This window comes from Suncus etruscus, chromosome 2, assembly GCF_024139225.1.
Source record: "Suncus etruscus isolate mSunEtr1 chromosome 2, mSunEtr1.pri.cur, whole genome shotgun sequence".
In the NCBI taxonomy this organism is placed as follows: Eukaryota; Metazoa; Chordata; class Mammalia; order Eulipotyphla; family Soricidae; genus Suncus; species Suncus etruscus.
This window is the reverse complement of record NC_064849.1, coordinates 131497037-131523147: the sequence shown is the minus strand read 5'-3', so window position 1 is coordinate 131523147 and position 26111 is coordinate 131497037. Positions and strand designations below refer to the sequence as shown.

Sequence of the window (26111 nt, the reverse complement as noted above, 5' to 3'; positions counted from 1 at the left end):
GAGATTGATTTTTTAAATCTTATAAAAAGAAACTAAGAAAATTTATGAAATAGATGAAATTTTAATCTCTCAGTAAGCTTATATTCAAAAGTCCATGATTTCAAATGAAGCTGATTGTAGTAGAGATTGCTGTCAATTTTATTCTCATATTCTTATTTAATTTCTTATTTTTACTCATTGAGCTGATGATCACAATAGCCAACAGAAAGAGGTTGTGCAGCTATTCCACGTCTGAAAGAATAAGAGAAACGAGTAATGGAATTAAAAAGGTCGATAGATATTTATCTCTATATCTCCATATTTAAAGTACTGAACCATAGCACTAATTATTCAGAAGAGATTCAGGGAAGAATTCTAAGATGTCTAGGCTCCTATTGTATAAAAATATGTTTTATAAACATTTTTATATGATTAAAACACATCAAAATATAACTTATCCACAAAATAAAAGATTGTTCTTGATTTTAGTTGAGGTTTTGTCATACAGTGTTCCAACACCCATCCCTTCACTTTAAATTGCCAGTTTTTGTCCAGAGAAATCTCTATTCTTAGATGTTTTTTCTATTAATAGCAAGAACCAAAATGCCCATAAAGCTTGCCCATATTAAAGGAGTAGATTAAAAATTATCTTAATTTTATAATGCCTTGCTTGAAATACACATATTTGTTCTACCTGACCATTCTGCAGCGGTGAATTTTCAGTCTATCATAGGCATCCTGTAGATCAGAAACGTCTTTTTGACTCCACAGTCTCTCACCAACTACACTTGCCCAAGGCCTAAAATTAAAACCACACATCCCCAAAGAAGTGTGAATTCATATATTCTTAGGGAAACTTCTAAGCCATATGCCTACAGCAAATTCTGGTGCTTTTCTACTTGGATAGAAAAAGAAAGCTAAGACCCCCTAAGTTTAGTTATTATTAAACATGTACCATAATCTTGGCGTGAGATTAGTTCCATCCACATATTCTCCCCATATACATGCTTCTCCACCAATGACAAGTTGTTTCTGTTTTGGAGAACCTACATAAAAGTCATTGAATTGATGTCAGTTAAGTAGCAGCGGTTCAAGATTTTTATACAGAGGCAATTATGATTTCTTCTATAGTCACCATTGGACAATATTTCTCCCCTGGAGCCAGCAGGATCTAAGTGAGGATGTTCATGGCTACAGCATGAACATCTGGAGATAGATTTGCATAGATTTCCTAGAAAATGGGAAGAAGTTTCAGTCTTTGAACTGTGAGTAGATCTTCCTCAAGGTCCTGAACTGTAAGATGGGTTCTTGTCACGTAATCCTCTTGTGGCTACTGTTTGTCACTGATGACTTGAAGGATTCCTCACCAACCATGTTTTATCCTATAGTTTCTTTTTTCTTTTTGAGCTCTATTCTTCCATGTTTTTCATCTTAGAAGTTCCTAGACAGTATGGGTTGTACCCTTGCCCCACAAAGTTTAAAATAATACTGAGTCAGTACTTTCTACATACGTCAAGGATTAAACTAAAAGGTTACTATATATAATATAATGCCTTGGCAAAATTTCATTGGGGTGGGAGAAGAGAGGAAAGAAAACTAAAACTTCAAGGTAATGAATGTTATTTCACCTACCAGAAAAATCAAGAGGCTCCACTTCATAATACTTTGTCCAGTCATCTCCATAACTGATTTCATCTAAGTACCAAGGACTAGAAAGGATCACCTGGAAACCAGCTGCTGTGATATTAGCTTCATGAATGGAATATTGCTCCATTTTTCCTATTTGAACCACTGTTCCTGGTTGAAGCTATGAAGTTACAAATTAATATTAGGTCTAGTAAAATAAAATAAAATATAATTCAGAATAGTTTACTATGTATGAATCTTCACTTTTCCCTTTTTCCCTTTTCCTCTTAAGTTATTTCCAGGGATAAGAAAAATACATGGATAAGATGATTGCCTTACAGATGACCTAAAGTTGATCCCTGTTATTACATATGGTCCTCCAATACCACTAGGAGTGACCATTGAGTACAGATCTAGGAGTAAGCCCTGAGCACTTCATGCATGGCCAAAAAATAAAACAACAGGGGCCGGAGAGATAGCATGGAGGTAAAGCGTTTGCCTTTCATGCATAAGGTCATCGGTTCGAATCCCGGTGTCCCATATGGTCCCCCGAGCCTGCCAGAAGTGATTTCTGATCGTGGAGCCAGGAGTAACTCCTGAGCACTGCCGGGAGTGACCCAAAAACCAAAAAAATAAAAAAATAAAAATAAATAAATAAAACAACAACAATCCCCCCCAACCCCAAAGTGTTATTCTCAACAGTTATTCATTTTAGGGACTTAAACTTAGAAAGCCATCAGCCTTATTAATTTTTAACTTTGCCAACATGACACTAGAGATGAATAAAAAGGGATTGGTGTATGTCTAACATAGTAATGTTTACTCCTTTGGGAACTCAGAAAATATTTACCTTTTGGGAAAACTGATAGAAGTAGCTAGACAAACAAATTTTAGTTGCCACAAAGAAAAATAAAGAATTCTTGTCATATCAGAGATAAATGTCATATTAAAGATTAAAAATGTACATGATCGTTTATTTATAACAAAACTACCTTGATAATAAAAAGGAAATTCATTTATTTTATTTTCTTATTTTGGCTCATGAAGTTTATTGTGCAGTATAAGTAAATGATGTTCAGTCCCTCTCCAATATCCAAGTATCCCTGACATATATACCACTTACTATTCCAGTTACTTCTATGTTTATTTGCATCCATTGTACTTTGTCCTGATCCAGTTCCTTTACAGTTTTTGGTTTACTATATGCTCAGGTCTGAAGTCTGCCTGGAACCCTATAATCTCTGTCCTCTGCTCCAGAACCTGTTGTTGTTAATTTGATTACCTCTCAAGACCATAGTCCAGCAGCTACTGTCCCCTCAGCTTTGGTTCTAAATTAGAGCCTTAACTATGTGCATATGAGTGATAACTGCCAAATCCTGCAGTGACTGAACGTAGGTGAAGGAGCAAAAAGGACTCATTCACACTTATTTAGCTGTTCTGGGAAAGGGACTTATCTCACTCTTACTTCAATTTGTGGTAAATAATGACATTAAAGAGTGAATTAAATAAGGGAAAGGAAATAGGTAGCATTATCTCTGACAAGTTTACAGCTTTTACCTAACAAAAACTCAAGGATATGAAAGTTAATTTTCCATAATTGACTAAATTGTTGAAAGAAGCTTAGGTTCCTGCTATCCAACATGTTGTAACTTTAATTTTCTTGTGTTATCTGGATCCAGTAAATTTCTCACCTTATCTTTATCAAAAGCATCATGCCAGACTATGGCTCCTTTTCTTATATTTGAAACCATGTCCAAAAGCCTGCCAATCGAGAAAGGATCAATTATTTCAGGTGACCCGATTAACACTACAACTGAAGGACACGTTTTTTTGTCAAGAATTAGAAAAAATGACTTTTGCTGAAACATTTGAAGTGGGTGGGGGCCAATAACTCAACTTGATTCAGTAGAAAAACTTGCTGAATAAATGAACTGCATATACCATTCACACAGAAACACGGAAGTCTGAAAATCAGCAACCTCTGCTGATTCCATGGCAGAAAGTATAATCTAGCTTGTGATGGCAACTCAATGACATTCAACACTTACCACACATAGTCCAAAACATTTCTTGATGGTTAAACAATGCCAGGAAATGGGCCAGAGCTATAGTACAGATGATAGAGTATTTGACTAGCACAATGCTGACCAGGGGTTGATTCCAGGCATTCCATATGGTTCCCCAAGCACAGCCAGAAATGACCCGTGAGCTGAGAGCCAGGAGTAACCCTTGAGCACATCCAGGTATAACCCCTCCTCCCCCCCCCCAAAAAAAAAAAAAACAATGCTAAGGAAATGCTGGTGATTTGTCATGGTGGCAGAGATGTTTGAGGTCCTGGGTCCTACCTATAGTATCAAGGAAGAAAATAAAAACTGCAAGCTTTTCATAAAATTAAAGAAATTAACATTAAGGAATTTGTATAAATAGTATGTCAACTCTGCTGGGGCACAATGCTGCATTATGCAATGATGGAACCATTTTTATCTCCATTTTTCAATTTGTACCCACTAGCCTCCTGCCGGCTGGGCACAATTGTAATAAATGTGACTGAAACTGAAACTGAAAGCACATTTTCTCCTTTTTTCATTCTACTTTCCATACCAACAGTCAAAGTGGAAACTCTTCCAGATCAAAAAAGTATTAATCAGAGAGGAAGCAGGATGAGGGAGTGTAAGATAGGTAGAAGGATCAGTTGAGGGAAGCTAATCTATTGGGGTTGAACAAAATGTAGTCTACATAGACAATGCTGCAGACCATTGTTAACAAGGTAAAATAATTTTAATATGTAGATTCATGGGGCTGGAGCAATTAATTCAGTGGGCAGGGCATTTGCCTTGCACACAACAGACATGGGTTTGAACCCCAAAATCTTCTATGGTCCCCAAGCTTGCCAAGAGATATCACTGAGTGAAGAGCAAGGAGTAAACCCTAAGCACCAGTAACTGGCCCCCAAACAAACAATAAGTATAGTCACATGGTTGTGATCTCCTACTGTCCAATCCAGAAACAAAGTATTAGAAATGCTCCAGGGTGGGGCCGGAGAGATAGCACAGTGGTAGGGCATTTGCCTTGCAAGCAGCTGACCCAGGACCAATTGTGGTTCCAATTCCTGCATCCCATATATGGTCCCTGCCAGGAGTGATTTCTGAGCAGAGAGCCAGGAGTAACCCCTGAGTGCTGCTGGGTGTGACCCATAAACCAAAGAGAGAGAAAGAGAGAGGGAGGGAGGGATATATATATATATATATATATATATATATATATACATATATATTTATGAAGGAGGGAAAGAGGGAGGGAGGGAGAGAGATATATATGAAGGAGGGAAAGAAAGAGGAAGGAAGGAAAGGAAGGAAGGAAAAGGAAGGAAGGAAGGAAGGAAGGAAGGAAGGAAGGAAGGAAGGAAGGAAGGAAGGAAGGAAGGAAGGAGAAAGAAAAAGAAGAAAAAAGAAATGCTTCAGGAAATAATGGGGAAGGAATCCCAGCACTGGTGGTAAGGTGAGTATGGTGGTATGGTAGTATAGTAAGGGAGATACTTAGAGTAACCAGTGCTGGAGCTGAGTTATTAGAACTGCTTTCCTACTGCTGGGCAGTTGATGCTAAAGACTTTTTATTTTACTGCAATACTCAGTGAAATCAAGCAATGGATACTGCTTTCTTCTTTGTAAATTTTCATTGACACTTTCTACTATCAGCACTGGCAAGGGATGGAAAGAAAATGAGAAAAACCAAATAGTATTAAATTAATGGTTTTCTTTTCTAGAAGGCACTGAAAGAAGAATAGAAGCAGGTATTCAAGTAACTTACTTTTTAATATAGAAAGACTTTAGTGCTTTTAAATTATTTGCTAAGCCCATGGTTTTCATGAAAGCTTGAATTCCTGGATTGGTCTGCCTACAACAAAAACATTAAAATTACATTTGAAAGTTGGACATTCCCCATTTGTAAAAGCAGAAAATAACCTGGATAATCACTCATGCATACTGAAAACTATTACATTTGTATAGACTAAAAGAAGCATAAAAACAAGCATTTTGGAAACATGTTGTGAACTATTATTTCTTTTTTTGTTTGTTTTTTTTTGGGGGGGGGGTCCACACCCGGTAGTACTCAGAAATCACTCCTGGCAGGCTCAGGGGACCATATGGAAATCGAACCTAGGTCTGTCCTGGGTCCGCATCGTGCAAGGCAAATGCCCTACAACTGTGCTATCTCTCTGGCCTGAACTATTCTTATAATAGGGCTAGAGCAGTAGCACAAGCCAGAAGGCTTCTGCCTTGCACACGCTAGCATAGGATGGACGGTTCGATGGCCCGGCATCCCATAATGGTCCCCCAAGCCAGGAGTGATTTCTGAGCGCATAGCCAGGAGTAACCCCTGAGTGTCACTGGATGTGGCCAAAAAAATAGGACTAGAGTGTCAGTACAGGGGTTTAGGTCTTTGCCTAGCATACAACTGACTCTGATTCAATTCTTGGTGCTATAAATATATGGTCCCCAATCACTACTAGGTGTAACCTCTGAGCCCAGAGCAAAACTGGGTGCTCACAACACCCATAAATGTTAATCACCATATATTTTACTACCTGTATATATGTTCTGAGAAGATACATTACCTCGCAAATAGCCAAATTGCCAAATAAACTTTGCAAGTAGAAAGATGTACTATACTGTGAAATATATGTAAGCCAATATGATCAAAATAAAAATTTAAAAAAAATCAAAAACAAAATGAAACAAAAAAAAAAAAAAGAAAGATGTTCTATTCTGTTCCATTGGAGATAGATTTGAAATTTCTACTTCGATATGGGATATAATTAAAAGTATGAAATTAAGGCTGTTTTAAAGATTTCCATACCAACAGTGGAATGCTATTTCATCTCCTCCCAAGTGAATAAATTTATCTGGAAACACTTTGCTAATTTCTTCAAGAAAATTAGACATGAAGATGTAAGTTGAATGTGGGACAGGATTTACAGGGCCAAAAGACTCATTTGGCATCTTTGGATTATAGCATGGAGTTAGGAAACCTTTTTGACCTGCAAGAAAACATAAAGATTCTTTTCTAAAAATTATATTTTCATTTCAAACACATAATGTTGTACATGTACTATACCAGCTTATTTGGGTGAAGCTTTATTATTGCATAGAAAAAATAATCATATTTACTAAAATATTGTCTTTCCTTCCAAATTAGAAGAGGGCAAATTCTTTCTGGACTTCTATTCCTATCCCTCACCATTTCCACATCCATGACCCTCTCTGAAATGATCTGCGTCCAAGATATTTTCTCACAAAAACAGATATCCTTGCTGCAATTCAACAAAGATCCATCAGAAACCAAATTCTTATATGAAAAAATGCTGGATGAATTTTCTCTTCTGTGAAATATAAAGACAAGGGCAGGAGTAGACAATTCTAAGTGGAAACAATATATGAGACATAATATTACTGGGAATGGAAGAAACTACAAAGTAAGGTGGCATTGAGACTGGTGACAGTGGTAGCAAGATCACACATGGAGGGAATTAGTGCACTGAAGATATAAAACAATGATTTCAATACTACTGTAAACTTTGATAACTCAATCAAATAAAAAGAAAAGGTCACAGAATATGATTCTAAAAGCTCCTGTAGCTTCTGGTTTCATGTTCTGACTAAGTTACTAGGAAAGGAGAATACAATTCTTACTTTACCTCTAAATCTTTTCTGATTGTACACTAAGTACAGTCAATAGAAATGTTATTGGGGTCCAGAGCATTAGGGCATTTGCCTTGCATATGGCCAGTCCAGGTTCAATCCCTGGCACCTTAATGGTCCCTTGAGCTCTACCAGAAGTGCACAATCCTGAGTGCATAGCCCTGAACTCTAAGCTACTGCTGAGAGTGCCTCCCATCTACCTCCAATTTTTGTTTTTGACTGTAGTAGTTTTACTAGAGTCAATCTCAAAAGCTCTCTGGATATTGTTTTCAGAATATTTCTCATCTGTATAGTTTTCTATGCTCACTATTTTGGTTCAGGACTTCAATCTGTTTAGGGCCAGGACCCTATGCCTATGTGCTTCCAGACTTAACTTCCTAGGGATCTCTACTTCAGCCCTAACAATAATGTTTATTGAACAATGATAAGTGCAAACTACGTTCTTTGTCCATTAAATGTATTATTTAATCTTCAAAAACATAATGGCAATTACTACAACTCTTTCCAAGTTTGGAGATGGTAAATGAGTATGAGATTTTACAATTATTAGCCCAGTTCAGTCACTACATTAATGGCAAAAAGGAATGTTCAAACCCAGGTTCTCTCTTTCATTTTCTTCCCTCTGGCTTTTGAGCGACACACTGGGATATTCAGGTTATTTCTAACTGTTTTCAGAGACTTTGGTGGCAACATCACATTTAAACTAGGGTGGGTTTTGTTTGTTTGTTTTGTTTTGTTTTGTTTTGTTTGGGGGCCACACCCTGGGTTGCTCAGGAATTACTTCTAGCTATGCACTCAGAAATTGCTCCTGGCTTGGGGGACCATAGGGGACACTGGGGATCGAATTTCAGTCCGTCCTGGATCAGCCACATGCAAGGCAAACACCCTACCACTGTGCTATCGCTCTGGCCTGACTGCAAGTATAGCAAGCATCGTAATTCCTATACTTTTCCTTCAGCTTTCCAAACCTAGGTAATCTCAATTCATGCCGGTTCTCAACATATTTATAGAAACTCCTACTCTTGGCTATTCTATATTTCAACTAAATGTCTCAGACTGCTAGAAATAGGAGTGTTTTCTTTGAATCTCAAAGACATTGTAAGCATTACCTCATTATGAAAGTATAATCATAAATTCACTATTTCCTACCTATGCAATCATGTTTTCTTTCTTTTGGAGAGGTCACAGATGGCAATACTCAGAAGTTACTCCTGGCTCTGCACTCAGGAATTACTTATGAAAGTGCTCAGGGGACTATATGGAATTCTGGGGATCAAACCCAGATCAGTTGCATGCAAGGTAAATGCCCTCTCTACTATCGCTTCGGCCCCCTGTTTCTGTTTTATTTTATTCCTAGATTTTATACATTAGGCAGTGCCTGGATATAGTGACTTGCTCTAAACAGAATAAAAAAGAGTTGGATCACTTTGAACAGGTTTTGAATTGTGTTAGTGATGGTAGAAATCACAATAAGGACAGACTGAGCATCCATTATAAATCAGAGATACAGATCTTGAGATATTCCCTTTTTTGTTTCTGTTTTGGGACCAAACCAAGTAGTGCTTAGGGTTACCCCCTGGCTCTGTGCTCAGGAATTACTCCTGACAGTGCTCAGTGGACCATCTAGGATGCTGGGACCCACTCAGCTTGACCATGTGCAAGGTAAACGCCCTACCCAGTGTACTCTCTCTGGCCCTGAGATATTCCCTTTATGCAATAATGCACAGAGATGCAGAACTTCAGATGCTTCATTTTTAATTATAAATCACTCTTCCTTACCTTTACCCCAAGACTGTGTATGTCCAGGGGTGTTAAATTCAGGTATGACTCGAATTCCTCGTAACTGAGCATATTCAATCACCTTATGGACATCATTTGGAGTATACACATGTGATAAGGAATAGCCCCCCTTAAAAAAAAAACACATACAAAAATATAAATATCAGAAGAGAATTGTCCTAAAAAGGTAATACTTCTGTTTGTACTTGATATCTGAGAACTGACTTTTCCAGTATCATAAGATTGTATATAATATCGCAATTCTACAATATTATAACTGTCCTATGTGGTGTTTACTCAGCATATTTTGGGGTCATTCTAGAGTTAGCTAGAGGACTCTCAACAGGAATTTTGTTTCATGGGGCCGGAGCAGTGGTGCAAACGATAAGACATCTTGCTTTTGCTAGCCTAGGATGGACCACAGTTCTATCCCCCAGCGTCCGATATGGTTCCCCAAGCAAGGAGTGATTTCTGAGTGCATAGCCAGGAGTAACCCCTGATCATCACAGAGAAAATAATGGTATTAAATATATAAGTGATCTGGTTTGGTAAGATATTGATTAATGAAGTTCGGTGATGAGTGCATGGAATCTTAACACTGTTATATATTTATGTTTAAAATTTTAAATTTTATCTAATAAAAGCATAACAGAAATATAAGTGCAGTTAACATTTCAAATTATACTCTGTGACAACTTCAGTTAAAATGTTAGAATTGTGTACAGGGACCAATGTTTAGCATCCTGGCACTGTTCCATACTACTTATAATTTTAACCAAGTATCAAGTTTTACTGAATGTCATCTACTGTTTTTTCATTACATGGAGGTTAAACTATGAGTTCATACCAAGACTTGCTCAAGCCCCTCTAGCCTATGAATCTAAACTCTTATTGAGACTATCCAGTATTTTCTCTATTTTTTAAAAAACTTTGGGCCACATCAGTGAAGCTCAGGGCCTATTCATACCTATCTCTACTCTCAGAACTTACTCCTGAGAGTAATTCAGTGCTTGGAGAACCATCTGGAGTACAAGGAATCAAACCTGGGTTGGCCACGTGCAAACCAAGCTCCCTACCACTGCACTATCTCTCCAGCCCCAAGAGTAGTCAATACTTTCTAAGAAGGAGTTCTCACATCTAACAATATCTAATGCATATTTTCAGAAAAGAAATCACTTAAATTACCAATAATTCTATTTAAAACTAATAGAGTTGAAGTGGGAGATGGAAACAATCAGATAATGGTGAATAGAAGCAGACATTCCAGTGGAAGGGGTGTGTTGGAACTTTGCATGAAACTGTATCACCGACAATATTGTTAACCACAGTGCCTTAAATAAAATTTAAATATAAAAGGGCCAGAGTGATAGCATAGTGGATAGGGCATTTGCCTTGAACACTGCTGACCTGGGCTTGATCCCTGGCATCCGTATGGTCCCCCAACCCTGCCTGGAGTAATTTCTGAGCATAGAGCCAGGAGTAACCACTGAGTGCCACCAGCTGTGGCCTAAAGATTATATATATATATTTATATATATATAATGTATATATATATACACATATATAAACCAATATAGTTTGGCTACTTCATAATTACCCTTATGCTAATAATGAATGTTTTAGGTCTCTTAATTTTGGGTGTTTTTTTTTTGGGTTTTTTTTTTTTTTTTTTGGTTTTTTGGGCCACACCCATTTGATGCTCAGGGGTTACTCCTGGCTAAGCGCTCAGAAATTGCCCCTGGCTTGGGGGGGACCATATGGGACACCGGGGGATTGAACCGCGGTTCTTCCTTGGCTAGTGCTTGCAAGGCAGACACCTTACCTCTAGCGCCACCTCTCTGGCCCCGGGTTTTTCATTTTTGTGTGTAAAAACTCTATGCATAATTAAAAAAAATTATGGCAATGTTTATAAGAAAACATTGCTACTTATATTCACTTAAAATACCATCATAAAAACAGTTATATGGTTCTAAAATGTGAAGAAAATTTTTTTCAAATATTGAATTTTATTCATAGGAGATAATATTTGAGTTATAAACTTCTAATGAAACTACACCCAATTATTTGGTGTAACAACAACTAGTCTACATATATTTCCAGTAACACGAATACTCACCTGATTACTTAACTCTGGAAAAGTGGTGCTCTGGTATGGGAAAGACTGATCATCTACTATGTGCCAGTGGAGAACATTGAACTTGTTAAAAGCCATGGCATCCTGCAAGTCAAAGTGTTGAAAGTTACAGAAATAGATTTAACACACAATCCAATTATATTTCTACATTCAGGATTATTTCTAATATGTGCATTCATTTAATAATTTTTCCACTAACATAGTTGTCAACATATAAATCTTTGCTACTTTAATGGCCTGTTGATTTCAAACCACCTGAACACAGGAATGGCAGGTGTGAAACTGAGGAAGGTGTTCAAGTTACAGCTTATAGTTACCAGAGAGATAAGTACTGGGGGTGAGTGAGCAACACGATTAAAAAATCAGCATTGTTATGTGATATACCAGAGTTCTTTTATTTATTTATTTATTTATTTATTTATTTATTTATTTATTTTTGGTTTTGGGGTCACACCCGGCTACGCTCAGGGGTTACTCCTGGCTCTATGCTCAAAAATTGCTCCTGGCAGGCTCAGGGGACAATATGAGATGCCGGGATTCAAACCACCATCCTTCTGCATGCAAGGCAAACACCCTACCTCCATGCTGTCTCTCTGGCCCCCAGAGTTCTTTTTTATTAATAAATTTTAGTTGGTGCTCAGGGAGCTATATGTGTTATTGACAGTCAACTCTAGGTCTGCTGTATACAAAGCAAGTGCCCTATTTACTGTATCATCTCTCTAGCCCTTCTATTGTTTTTTGTTTGTTTTGGGATTTGTTTAGTTTCTTTGGGGGTTTTTATTATATTTTTAAATAATGTCTTTATTTAAGTACCATGATTATGAAGATGTTTGTAGTTGGGTTTCAGTTATAAAAAAGAACACACCCAATTCAGTGCTTGACCCAGTAATATAATATTGGTCAGGCAGTCACACCTAATAGTGTTTAGGGTGTACATTGAGGGATGAGGGTGAGGTATATGTAATGTCAGGAATGAACTTGGGCCTTACATATACAAGGCATATGCTTTGGGAAACCATATGGGATGCAGGGATTCGAACAAGAGTCCATCCTGTGTTGGCCATGTGCAAGACAAACACCTTACCACTGTGCTATTTCTCTGACTCCAAATACATGAAGTTTTTTCTGTTAAAAAAAAAAAAAAAAAAGAACACACCCTTCACCAGTATCACCTTCACACGACCAATACCCCTCCTTTCCTCTCCCTACCCTACCTTGCCTGTATTTGAGACAGGCATTCTATTTCTCCACTCACTACCACTGTCATGATAATTGTTAGTGTAGTTATTTCTCTAACTGCACTTACCACTCTTTGTGGTAAGCTTCACATCATGGTCCAGTCCTTCCAGATCTCATCTCTATTGTCTCTGTGTATTATTACCATACTGTCTTTTATTTTTCTTAAATCCCACAGATGAGTGAGACTATTCTGTGTGTCTCTCTCTGCCTCTGACTTTGACTTATTTCACTCAGCATAATAATTTCCATGTCCATTTATGTATAAAAAAAATTCTTGACTTTATTTTTCTTGACAGCTGCCCAGTATTCCACTGTGTATACACAATGTTTGTTTGGGGATTTTTGGTCATGCCCAGTGGTGCTCAAGGTTTACTTCTGGCTCTAAACTCAGGGATCATTTCTGACAGGGCTCAGGAAACCGTATGTAGTGCCAGGGACTGACCCTGTTGGCTGCATGTAAAGCAAGTCTCTTCCCCACTGTACTGTCTCTCCAGCTCCAAGATAGTGTAATGTAGTGACCTAAAACAGAGAAGTCTCAGAATAGAAGATAGATCACCTACCAGAGTTTCTAAAATGAGCTTAACTGGAAGGTAGTGTCTGGCTGTATCAATTAAAATGCCTCTGTGAGGAAATCTTGGAGAATCAGTAATACTGGATTTATTGATGGTGATCTATAAGACAAAATTGATTTCTAAATTATTTTTAGAATTCCATTTTGACTAAATATTCGTAAAACCCACATGTGTAAAAATATTGACTAGGCCATCTGTATTTCTTCTTTGTCAAAGTGTCTGTTCATTTCTTCTCCCCATTTTTTGATGGGATTAGATGTTTTTTTCTTGTAAAGTTCTGTCAGTGCCTTGTATATTTTGGAGATTAGCCCCTTATCTGATGGGTATTGGGTGAATAGTTTCTCCCACTCAGTGGGTGGCTCTTGAAAAAGCACATGAAAAAGTGCTCCACATCACTAATCATCAGGGAGATGCAAATCAAAACAACGATGAGATACCACTTCACACCACAGAGAATGGCACACATCACAAAGAATGAGAATAAACAGTGTTGGCGGGGATGTGGGGAGAAAGGAACTCTTATCCACTGCTGGTGGGAATGCCGTCTAGTTCAACCTTTATGGAAAGCGATATGGAGATTCCTCCAAAAACTGGAAATCGAGCTCCCATACGATCCAGCTATACCACTCCTAGGAATATACCCTAGGAACACAAAAATACAATACAAAAACCCCTTCCTTACACCTATATTCATTGCAGCACTATTTACCATAGCAAGACTCTGGAAACAACCAAGATGCCCTTCAACAGACGAATGGCTAAAGAAACTGTGGTACATATACACAATGGAATATTATGCAGCTGTCAGGAGAGATGAAGTCATGAAATTTTCCTATACATGGATGTACACGGAATCTATTATGCTGAGTGAAATAAGTCAGAGAGAGAGAGAAAAACGCAGAATGGTCTCACACATTTATGGGTTTTAAGAAAAATGAAAGACATTCTTGCAATAATAACTTTCAGACACAAAAGAGAAAAGAGCTGGAAGTTCCAGCTCACCTCAGGAAGCTCATCACAAAGAGTGATGAGTTTAGTTGGATAAATAACTACATTTTGAACTGTCCTAATAATGAGAATGTATGAGGGAAATTGAGAACCTGTTTAGAGTACAGGCGGGGGTCGGGTGGGGAGGAGGGAGACTTGGGACATTGGTGATGGGAATGTTGCACTGGTGATGGGTGGTGTAAAAAAAAAAGAAAAAAAAATATTGACTAGGAGACAACTTTGATTAGAGATATACAGTTTACACTTTCCAGGTAAATTTGGGGGAAAAAAAGAAACTTTAAGAGGCAATAAACAGGAACCTGGGAGGGAACATAAGGATAAGGAGCATGGGGCCGGGCGGTGGCGCTAAAGGTAAGGTGCCTGCCTTCCCTGCGCTAGCCTTGGACGGACCGCGGTTCGATCCCCCGGTGTCCCATATGGTCCCCCAAGCCAGGAGCAACTTCTGAGCACATAGCCAGGAGTAACCCCTGAGCGTTACCGGGTGTGGCCCAAAAACCAAAAAAAAAAAAAAAAAAAAAAGGATAAGGAGCATATGGTTTGTAGTTGCTCTGGTTACATTCACAGAAATAACAGGCTTCCTGAGAATTGCTTGGTGTAGTTTTGGTGGGTCCTGAGATAGCTGGATTGGAGATGACCCTGGTGGTACACTGTGGTGCACTGCAGCACCACATCCTTGGATAGAAGCACTTAATCATCTGGCTTGAGTTACTGGAGTGGCTCCAGAGATTCAAAGGTTATTTGGAAGCCCTCCTCTGGTTCCCAAAATAGGAATCAAGAGAGTAAAATCCTATATTTTCTAGCAGTAATATATTTATCTACAACTTTTAGTAATGTATAATAACCATACTTACCATCCCATAGGAATCTTGATGAATTAACTGGCTAAAGGTCTCTAAACCTATGGAAAGAAAAATGAATAATTCATTGCATTAACTTATAAAACAAGTAGATAAATGAAGTTGTATTATACAAATAGAGAACCACAGGGGCCCAGAAAGATAGCACAGCGGCGTTTGCCTTGCAAGCAGCTGATCCAGGACCAAAGGTGGTTGGTTCGAATCCCGGTGTACCATATGGTCCCCCGTGCCTGCCAGGAGCTATTTCTGAGCAGACAGCCAGGAGTAACCCCTGAGCACCGCCGGGTGTGGCCCAAAAACCAAAAAAACAAAAACAAAAAACAAATAGAGAACCACAGCCAGATATGACTAATCCAGCTAAATACAGTGTTGAACCTCTACCATTAATATCTTTTCTTCTTTCATTAATGTTTTTTCTTTTCTTCATTAATGTCTTTTCTATAATCAGAACTGAATTAAAAATAAATTCATTATTGAATGAAAATAATAAACATGATTTATCATCACCACCACCACCACATCCGTTGCCACAAGTAATTAATAAAAGCTAAAGGGAGATAATCCTCAGGACAGAAGCCAAGTGCTAAGGAAGGTCATCAGTCTAGGTGTCAATATTAAATGGAAGATGAAGAGCTAAGGAAGGATTTGCTAGAAATCCTTGTTTCTCAATAGTTAAAATAGTAGCTCTCAGAGTCTGTCACCAGTTGCAACATCCTAGAAGCAGAGAAACAGAAATAGGACACAGCAAACAGCCTGGAGACTTAGCATGGATGGGAGAGAAAAGGAATGGGTTGAAATCTCATGTGATTCTGCAAGCATTTCCTTCCTTGGGAAGGTAGACAACTGTTTTATAGCCACCTGCCATCATCTAAATACTTTTCCAATGCTACAGGAATTTCTCACATTTGAAGCCCACTTACCCTACCAGAAAGCAGGGAACCCATTTCCCATGCTTCCTTGAAGGCAGAGTTGGCCACTGACTCAGAGGTAAGCATAGCATGGAGGCATCATGTTGCGAAGGAAAAGACCTGGGGCCATGAGTGAGGACCCTGTTAGCTCTGCTGACTGATGTGGTTAGATCTTCCAAATACCTCAGATACAGATTTTTATTGAAGTTTTAATTTTGAAATGTGGTACTTAAAAAAGCACTTATAAAAACTAGGGTTCATTTACAATATATGTTTATATATATACGGACAGTTAATTTTTGATAAAGAAGCTAAGAAGATAAAGTGGAATAAAAATGTCCTCTTCAACAAATGGTGCTGGGGAAGGTAGATAAATACATGTAAGAAATTAAAACTCAATCCATATCTTACATTTTACACACAAGTCAATTCAAAGTGGATCAAAGACCTGGAGATCCAACAGGAAACTATAAAGTACATTGAGGGAAAAACTGGCAAAGGCAACAAAATAAAAAATAAACAAATGAGACTACATCAAATTAAAGAGTTTCTAAAAAAAAAAAAGAGTTTCTGTATGGCAAAAGAAACACAGGCTAAAACTGAAAGACAGCTAACTGAATGGGGAAAAATATTCACATTCAATACTTCAGATAATGGTTTAATAGCCAGGATATATAAAGTATTAACAAAAATCAACCAAAGTAAAATTTTAAAATCCTATTAAAAAAGGGGAAAAGTGGTGGGGTATTTGCCTTGCACGTGGCTGACCCAAGACGGACCTGGGATAGATCGTCGCATTCCATGTGGTCCCCCAAGTCAGGGACAATTTCTGGGCACATAGCCAGGAGTAACCCCTGAGCATCACCAGGTGTGGCCCAAAACCAACCAACCAAACAAGAAAAGTGGGGGGTGGGGGGTGGGGGGAGGAAATGAACAGACACTTCACAGAGGAAGACAAGCAAATTTCCAATTGGAACATAAAAAAATGCTCAACATTTCTTAACTTTAGGGAAAGCCAAATAACTGAGATATCAGCTCACAACAATGAGAATGGGACATATTAAAAATAGTAGGAAAAATGTGCTGGTGGGGATGTGGTAAAAAGGAACTCTCATCCATTTCCAGTGGGAATGTTGTCTGGTTCAACTCTTTTGGAAAATGTTATGGAGAGTCATGGAAAACATAGAATTGAGTTGCAATTTTGCTTTTGGGTATCTATCTCCAGGAATTAAAAACATTCATCCAAAAGATTACCTGCACTTAATAGAATATCTAAAATATAGAATCAATTTAGGTGCCCAATGACAAATGAATGGATTATGAAGATGTGATACATATACACAATGGGATACTGAGCAACTGGAAGGAACAATGAAATCATTCAATTTGCTGCAACTTGGTTTGAACTAGAAGACCTCATGTTGAGTGAAGTAAGTCAGAAAAAGAAAGACACAGGGTGGTCTAACTCAGGGGTCTCAAACTCAATTTATCTGGGGGTCACAAAAGGCAAAGTCGGGGTGAGGCAGGGCCACATAAGGGATTTTGCTTACCAAATATTCGCAATAAAAATGTTTAATGTAATTTTTTCTTATTTATGCGATTTTTATTGTGATTATTCGGTAAGCAAATAATCGCGAATACTGCGATATTTGAAGGCCGGCTGCGGGCCACAAAATGTTGTGCTGAGAGGGCCACAAACGGCCCGAGGGTTGCAAGTTTGAGACCCCTGGTCTAACTTATCTGTGGTATATAAAACAATTTGAATTAGGAAATGTAATATAATAAAGGAGGAATGCCTAGATTATTTTAATCCCAGAGCCTAGGGAAGAAAAGGACAAAGAAAAGAAATCAAGGCAGGAAGGAAAAAAACCAGAAAAGGAGAAATGGGTCTGGGCTTTGGTTATATTGGTGATATGAAAGACTGCTATAGCTAAATCCAAAGAACAGATTCAATAATACCAAAAACATAAGCTGCAACTACCTAACTTTAATGTGCCTACCAAAGTGTCAAGAAGGGAGTAGGGGGGATTAGTTAGGGGGTGGGGGGATGACAGAGTATAGAAGCCAGCAATGAAACACCTTTGTCAATACCAACGCCTCATATGGTCCCTCTCCTCTCTCAGTCTGCCAGGAGTAATTCCTGAGAACAGAGCCAGGATTGACCTCTGAGCACTGCAGGGAGGAGGAGGAAGAGGAGGAGGAAGAGGAAGAAGAGGAGGAGGAGGAAGTGGAGGAGGAGGAAGAGGAGGAGTAGGAGGAGTAGGAGGAAGAAAACAATAACAACCCAATAAAACACACAAAAAAATATGAGTTCCCAGAGAATAGTCAGAAATGATTTCTGATCACCACTGTGTGTAGCCCCAAGACAATTTGCATAGAAATCTTGAAAATAAGTTTCTTTCTACAAGTATATCCTTATTTTCTGACATTGCCTCACTAAATCCCCTATTCTTCTGACTATGAAATTGGAGAAAAGAACAAACACCTCACTTTTAAACTAGTTAAAGTGAATCAAATCCCAAGAAATGAATTTCATTTCTCACTCTGAAGCCCAAGCAGGTTTCAGATCAATTTTTTAAAGTTATATATTTTTTTGTTTTGGGGCCACACCCAGAGGTGCTCAGGGGTCACTCCTGGCTCTGCATTCTTGGATCAATCCTGGCAGGGATTGGGGAACTATATGAGTTGAAAGGGATCAAATCCTAGTTGTCGGGGCCGGCGTGGTGGCGCTAGAGGTAAGGTGTTTGCCTTGCCAGCGCTATCCTAGGACCTACCGAGGTCCGATCCTCCGGTGTCCCATATGGTCCCCCATGCCAGGAGCGACTTCTGAGCACATAGCCAGGAGTAACTCCTGAGCGTCACTGGGTGTGGCCCAAAAACAAAAACAAAAACAAACAAACAAAAAATCCTAGTTGTCCACATGCAAGGCAAACTCTACCTGCTGTACTATCACTCTAGCCTAATTTTTTTTTTTACATCCAAGTTTCTCTGTGAAAATTATATCTCTACAGGCATAGGTGCAGATTAAAAGTTTTCCCCCCAAATGTGGTAAGGTTGGAACTAATAAAGGAATTTTTTAAAAAATACCTTCTTGGGCCCGGAGAGATAGCACAGCGGCGTTTGCCTTGCAAGCAGCCAATCCAGGACCAAAGGTGGTTGGTTCGAATCCCGGTGTCCCATATGGTCCCCCGTGCCTGCCAGGAGCTATTTCTGAGCAGATAGCCAGGTGTAACCCCTGAGCAATGCCGGGTGTGGCCCAAAAACAAACAAAAAAAAACCAAACAACCTTCTTGGGGCCAATGAAGTGGCGCTAGATGTAAGGTGTCTGCCTTGCAAGTGCTAGCCAAGGAAAGACCGCGGTTTGATCCCCCGTTGTCCCATATTGTCCCCCCAAGCCAGGGGTGACCCCTGAGCATCAAATGGGTGTGGCCCCAAAAAATATCTTCTCTTGAGGTGAAAGTGAAAATGATTTTATAAGTGATACATTTCTTTTATCACTTCCTTTTCTTAAATCACTTTTTTTTTTTTTTTTGGTTTTTTGGGGGGTCACACCCAGCTGTGCTCAGGGGTTACTCCTGGCTCTAAGCTCAGAAATCACTCATGGCAGGCTCGGGAGACCATATGGGATACCGGGATTCAAACCACCGTCCATTTGCAAGGCAAATGCCCTACCTCCATGCTATCTCTCCAGCCCCTTAAATCACTTTCTTAATAAGTTAACAAACTAATAAATTTTGCTGTGGTTGACTTCCCAAAGCAGCATCTAAACATATATTTTTACAATAAGATAATAAAGAAAGTGCATAAAACTTACCTCTCAGCACTCCCCAGACACTGTTGGCATGGAGGGAAGCCACTGGTCCAAGTACCTCCAAGCTATCTTGAATTGTTAAAAAACAAATGAATTCAGTGTTAATCCCTCAGTGACTTACAATAAACTTTCTAAACATAGAATTGGTAATTCTCAGTGATTCCATCTTAAAACTGAGATATAATTGACACTTTCCATTTTATTAATTCCAGTGCACAGCATGACTTAATATTTTTATATTACAAAATTTTACCATAATAAATTTAATAATTTTTATAAGATTACTTAAACTCTACTCTCTTAGCAACATTCAATATGAATATAGGGTTTTCAACTATAGTCATCAAATTATATGTGACTTCCTTAGGTCATTATTTTATAACTAAAATTTATGTCTTTGCTCTGTCACCCTTTCCCCATCTTCATACCTCTGGCAACAAATAAATTGCTACTAGTTCACTAATTTAGGATCTTTTGTTTTGTTTTTGTTTTCTTTAGAAAACATGCCATACCCAGCAGTGCTCAGGGCTTCTCCTAGTTCTAAACCCAGAGATCATATCTGCAGGAGCTTGTTGGACCGTATGGGATACTGGGGATTAAAGTTGCATTGGCATGTACAAAGCAAACACTTTATCCACTGTACTATCCCTCCATCCCTAAAACAATGGAAGGTGGCAAAGTGTTATGTATGAAACCCCATCAGCAACATACTGTAAATCACAGCGAAAAAATAAGTATATATAAAATGTCTATATGGGGCCAGAGTGATAGCACAGTGGGTAGGGTGTTTGCCTGGCATGTGGCTGACCTGGGTTCAATCCTGGCACCCCATAGAGTCCCCTATCACCCCTTGTAGAAGTAGACTGATAGGTGGGAGGCAAATGGTAGTGGGAAGCTTTGGTAGAAGAACTTGGACACTGAAGGGTTCAGTGTTGACATTATACCTGAAACACAATCATGAATAACTTTGTAACTTCACAGTGACCAAATTAAAAAAAAAAACCTATATAATATATATATATATATACATATCCTCAATAAAATGGTAGTTAAAGGAACTTTCCTCAACATAGTTAAGATGATTTCCCAGCCCACAGCAAACCTTATTCTGAATGGTGAAAAACTGAAAGCATCCCCTCTAATATCAGGCACAAGACAAAATTGCACACTCTCACTACTACTATTTGATATAGTATTAGAAGTCCTTACCATAGGCCCAACAAACATTAAGGACTTCCAGATAAGAAAAGAAGTCAAATTCTTACATCTTGAGGATGATATGACATGATATTAAGAAGACGCTAAAGACTCTACCAAAAATTTCCTAGAAACAATAAACTTATAATGCAGCAACTAAACATAAATATGCAGATAAATCTGTGTTTTTATATATGCAAATAATAAAATATAAAACTTTTGAAAATGCTGTTCATAAGTGTGCCTCCGAAAATTAAGTATCTATGAATTTAACAAAAGAGGTGAAAGATTTATACAAAGAAAACTATAAAACATTTTTAAAAGAAACAAATGAGGACATGGAGAAATGGAAACACACTCTCTGTTCATGAACTACAAAAATTCAAGTGTCAAAAATGGCAATCTTGTCCAAAGTATTATGCAGATTCAATGCAGTCCCTATAAAAATATCTATGAGCGGTTGGGGTGATAATTCAGCAGGTAGAGCATTTACCTTGCACACAGCTACCTATCCCTATACCCATATGGTCCCCAAGTTCTGCAGGAAAAAGCCCTGGGCACTAGTAGATGTCACCCGAAACAAACAAAATATGCAGGACATTTTTTAAGTAAGGATACAAATTAAACTCTATTTGACTTTATATGGAGTAATAAACCTACCAGAAATAAGCCTACCTAGCCCAAGAAATTCAGGAAAAAGATTAGAGGATTCTCTTACTTCAACTTTAAAGTATACGAAAAGGGATAATAAAGATAATAAAAGTAAAAGTATGATACTGAAATAAGGAAAAACTCTTAGACCAATGGAATAGAATGAAAAGTTTAGAGACAGATCCCCAAGTATATGGACAATTAATCTTTGATAAAGGAGCAAAAGTTACGAAGAGGAGTAAAGAAAGTCTCTTTAACAAATGGTGCTAGGAACCATTGTCACAAGCAAATGATAATAATAATAATCCAGAACACTTTCTAATAACATACACAAAAGTCAAGTACAAATGCATTTAAGACCTTGATGTCAGACCTGAATCCTAAGTTATATGGAGGAAAACATATGTAAAACTCCCCATGGCATTGAAGCTAGAGGTATATTCAAGGAGTAAATGCCATTGGACAAACTAACAGAAACTGTTTTTAGTTTGTGGAATGGATTCTGCTTCCTTAACTAAGTTTTTTTAAGTAGCAGCTGAGTGGGCTAGTTCGCAGTGTGCAAATACTCACAGGATTCATCTGAAGAGTTATTGGGGAAAGACTCACACTCTTTATCATGGACCACTGAGACCAGGAGTTGCTGTAACTGTTTTCGACTTTCAAATTTAGCAGGACCTTGCAGCCTTTTGTGGTTGTCAAAAATATACATACGATAACTGCATAAAAAATAAATTGAAACAGAATTTCAAATCAAAATTTCAAGTTTGAACTAGACAGTGAAATCGCTCAGGTCCACACTATCCATATGATGCCAGCTGCACATTATAGTCTTCTGGGGAACTGCAAAAATACCTATATCTGGACTTTCAGAGACAGATCTCAGCATGAGATCCAGCCATGGGAACTTAAAATTCCCCATACTCTCAGGTAACACTTAGGAAGTCCCTAAAAGTCAGTGATCAGATCAGAAATGTAATGCCATCATGTATGGGGGTGCAAATTAGTTCTGATTAGTGGTACAAGAATTACAAGTAGTGGGTAGCAGTCAGAAGTTTGAACTTCTGGGTGAACCATGAGTCAAAAACTTTATCTCTCTGTGACAGCCTGAACAAGTAGTAGCTAACCAAAGATGGCAGGCAGAGGTGGAACAACAATATTTTCTAATGATATTGTCGAGTTAGTCAACTACTCTGAAATATCCCTGCTTTGAACCTACTGATTGTATGTGAGAGATATTATGCTTTCTCTTGACTGAAACTATATTGAGGCTGGGTCCCTGTTACCTTCAACAAAGGTGTCCTCAAACATAGCATGGACCTCCCCAAAAAAGGAACCAGCACAAGAATTTCACTAAGGTCTTAGAAATTTACCTTATATAAGTTCCCATATATCACAAGATATAAACATTTAAAGATGCTAATAAAGATCATACAGACTACTAGTTATTTATTTTGTAGATTTTTATAAAAAAATTATGTCCTACTTGTAAGAATATTTTGTATTTTTTTTTCAAATAAGTACTCAACCTACTGTATTATCTCTCCAGCCCCCAGAGGGCTATTAAAGTAAAATTCATATAGATCAAAATAAAATGAAGTTCACTGATACTGCACTTGAAAATGCAAGAGGGAGCCACAGTGGATAGGGTTTTTGCTTTGAACTCAAACATCCCATATAATCCCCTGAGCAATGCCAGGAGTAATTTCTCAGTGCAGAGCCAGAAGTAACCTCTAAGCATTACCAGGTGTGGCCCCAAAACAAAGGAAAAAAGAGGCTCAATAGAGTGTTATGTATGTCTCAGCCATAGAACACTGGCCTTGCATGCCCTTTCATTCCCCATTTGACCAAAAGTTGAAGATGATGGGTTTAAGTAATTTGTATTTCACCACAATTAAATTTAATTATTACATAATGATAAATAAAGTTGCCCTGGGCCAGTGGAGTAAGACATGTTAGGGTTAATTTAGCAATTCAAAGCTGAAGGCACAAAGCCTTAAAATGAACAGCTGGCAAGTGATAAACTTAGTTCAAGAAACTGACAAAGCTCTGTACCAAACTACAACCAAAATAAAAACCAAAGTAACTGCCTACAAAAGTCACAACTTCACAGGAGACTTGGGATAGAAGCTGGACTCTTCACAGACTGGAGTCAGAGGAGAGTAGGGTTAGACCTCTCTGTGTTCTGAACCACTTTGAGCTCTGTAAACTTCCCCTTTATATTCCAGTCCCACAAACCTGTCTTGCCTTTCTTTGACATCGGCATGGCTTCTCCTGAGGCCTTGCAATGCTCACTAAGTGAACTCAAGTCTTAGCTATGAGCACTAGCTTATCATCAGTTTCTACTAATGCAATCATAGTAAACAACTGCTCCTAAACAGAATCTGATTCAGGAAGTCTTCAATCATCACCTACACAGCCTGGAAATGGCAGGGCTTATTTTGGAACCATCTCATAGCTGATGCAAGTGTTGATTATCTATGCTTATTAACTATGCCACCATGCCCTCTTACCATCTTCCAGTGTCTGACCCAGTCCTTGTTTCTCAGCAGTTTAGCACAAAAAGAAAACCCAATTTTACAACCTTGTATTATTTGGTGGTAAAATATTTCCAGGCCATGATCTGCCTTTCCAAGACTTTCAGATACTTTTTACATTTCTATTTCCTGACAGCCAACAAGCTTCGTTTTTCTTTACCCAAATTAGTCATTCTGACCTTTAAATTTGTTATAAGACTCGAGTATACGTCTAAGATGAGAGTCAAACTATCCATTTACTGCACAAAGGGAGGCCTCGGCCCACAACATCTTAGGTCTCTTCAGAAGAGTCTATATATACTATAGTCTATACCCTAGTCTACACCTAGGCTTATTAAACTTGTTTTGCATTCCCCACCTCTGCCTGGGGCCTGCAAACACAGTGAACCTATAATGCTCATCAGGGCAATAACAAACCTTTGAGAAGACAGGAAGGACATCCTGTACCAGTAAGTTCAAGCCCCCTCAGAGAACAAGCACCTCAGGGCAGCTCTGCCTACACAGTTGCCCAAGGAAAGAGCAGCATGTAGCCCACAAGGGCCTTCTGCCTTGAGTAGGGTGGCATTGCTGAGCTGTCCCAATACCATTCACCCAGCTAAGGCAAAGAGGATGCAGACTTAACAGGTCCCCGCAAAGTAGGAAACAAGAATGGAACAGGGAGGAGCCAGATAGGACAGGGGTTATGGCACTTGCCTTGCAAGTATCTGACCTGAGTTTGATCTCCAGCACCTTATATGGTCTCCTGAACCCCGCCAGAAGTGATCCCTGAGCACTGCTGGATGCACTGCTGGATGCACTCCCACCCCCCCAAAAAAAGGGAGAGAGCTGGAGGACAAGCACAGGAGTGGCTCCAGGGTCCAGTAAGAAAAGGACAACGGACATTTGCAAGCAGCTGGGGGACAATAGGCAGCTTATCAGGAATTGAGATTTGGGGAGTGTCCTAGGCAGTACCCCAGCCTAAGGGATCCTCGGCACCTGGCTGGTGGCCTCACTAGCCTCTCTGTCCATCACCCTATCACCCTCAGAAAGAGCAAGGCCAATCTGGGAGCAACTTTCTCCACCCCCTTCTGTATTTGTAGACTGATGGGGCTCAGGCCAGGAAGCTGTGGGGAGTAGAAGAATGTAGGGGAGAGCTGAGTTGTTTGTTTAGAGCCAGATCCCATATCTTCCATATCCCGGACGCCTCTGGTCCCTTCAGGTTTGGACACATTGCAGAGGAGGAAATAGGAACCAGAGTTCCAGGTAGTATGGCCGAGTGATTGCAGATACAAGAGGCACTCAGGTCCCCTTAGTTCCCAGCTCGTTAAGTATTTTGGTGAGCAAAACTTCCCAGTTTTTGGGTTCCCTAAGTTGCTCTCACCGCCTAAATGCTTCCTGCAGGATAATGCAGGAGGGGCCGACTTTGGAAGAAGAGCCGAAGTTGATCTTGAACTCTTGGCGGGACAGGAAGAACAGATGAGGAAACAGCTCCACCGAACGTGGCAGGGGCCACAGTCCAGGTTTCGGTGCAACACGAGCCTGTGTCGCAAGTAGGGAAAACAGTATCCAAGGCCATGCCAGCTTGCACTGCTCCATGGCTGCTCACCCAACAGGTAGTAGGAATGAAGGGAGCATCCTGGACACTAGAGAAACTGAGGGTGCCAGAGTCACCCAATCAGAGGACGGAGCAGGACAGCCCAAGGGCCCGGCCCCGCCTCCGGCCCGCCGAGACCGCCCCTTGGCTCAGGCCACCTGCAGACTTGAACTCGACCTGATAGAGCAAGTACCAACACTAGCTTCTCTGAAGCGCTAGGGACCTAAAAGAAGCTGCTCACCAGGCTGAGAAGGAAGCTCCTGTCAGCTTCTTCAGTCTCTACTAGACTCACCCTTGGCTTTTTGCCTTAATGGAAAAGCATACCAAGTCCCGGGTCATCCCATCTCCCAAACTCAAACATCTTATGGCTGTTGTGTCTTATTGGTTCCCAAGTCTATTCATGAAGATGGTATTTTCTCTAAATGAAGCCTCACTTTAAGACTCACTGGAATAGTGAACAGAATATCTTGGCCTCTGAAAGGCAGAGGATCTCTTCAACTTAAAAGGATCAAGTTAGTAGGCACAGGGTATGTGACCAGGGATT

The 26111-nt window shown here is 39.2% G+C and overlaps 1 protein-coding gene across 1 annotated transcript; it reads right to left on the bottom strand.

The window, feature by feature from the left end:
* Positions 1 to 170: 170 nt before the first annotated feature.
* LOC126001870 (beta-hexosaminidase subunit beta-like) lies at positions 171 to 25569 on the bottom strand. The gene is made up of 14 exons (XM_049769075.1): positions 25355 to 25569; positions 22031 to 22176; positions 19616 to 19681; positions 14888 to 14934; positions 13017 to 13127; positions 11200 to 11301; positions 9084 to 9213; positions 6463 to 6643; positions 5413 to 5499; positions 3297 to 3366; positions 1612 to 1786; positions 935 to 1025; positions 674 to 778; positions 171 to 231 (listed from the first exon to the last, which is right to left on the bottom strand). The coding sequence occupies exons 1-14, from the start codon at positions 25567 to 25569 to the stop codon at positions 171 to 173; spliced, it is 1587 nt and encodes a 528-aa protein (XP_049625032.1).
* Positions 25570 to 26111: the final 542 nt, after the last annotated feature.

What these genes read in the sequence shown, in the direction of transcription:
- LOC126001870 (XM_049769075.1), bottom strand. Translation starts at nt 25,569, where the DNA reads ATGGAGCAGTGCAAGCTGGCATGGCCTTGGATACTGTTTTCCCTACTT. An exon ending in TGTCTGGGGAGTGCTGAGAG is followed by an intron (nt 14,935 to 19,615) that starts GTAAGTTTTATG and finishes TTCTTTCCATAG; the next exon opens with GTTTAGAGACCTTTAGCCAG. An exon ending in AATCTCACGCCAAGATTATG is followed by an intron (nt 779 to 934) that starts GTACATGTTTAA and finishes TTTTAATTTTAG; the next exon opens with GCCTTGGGCAAGTGTAGTTG.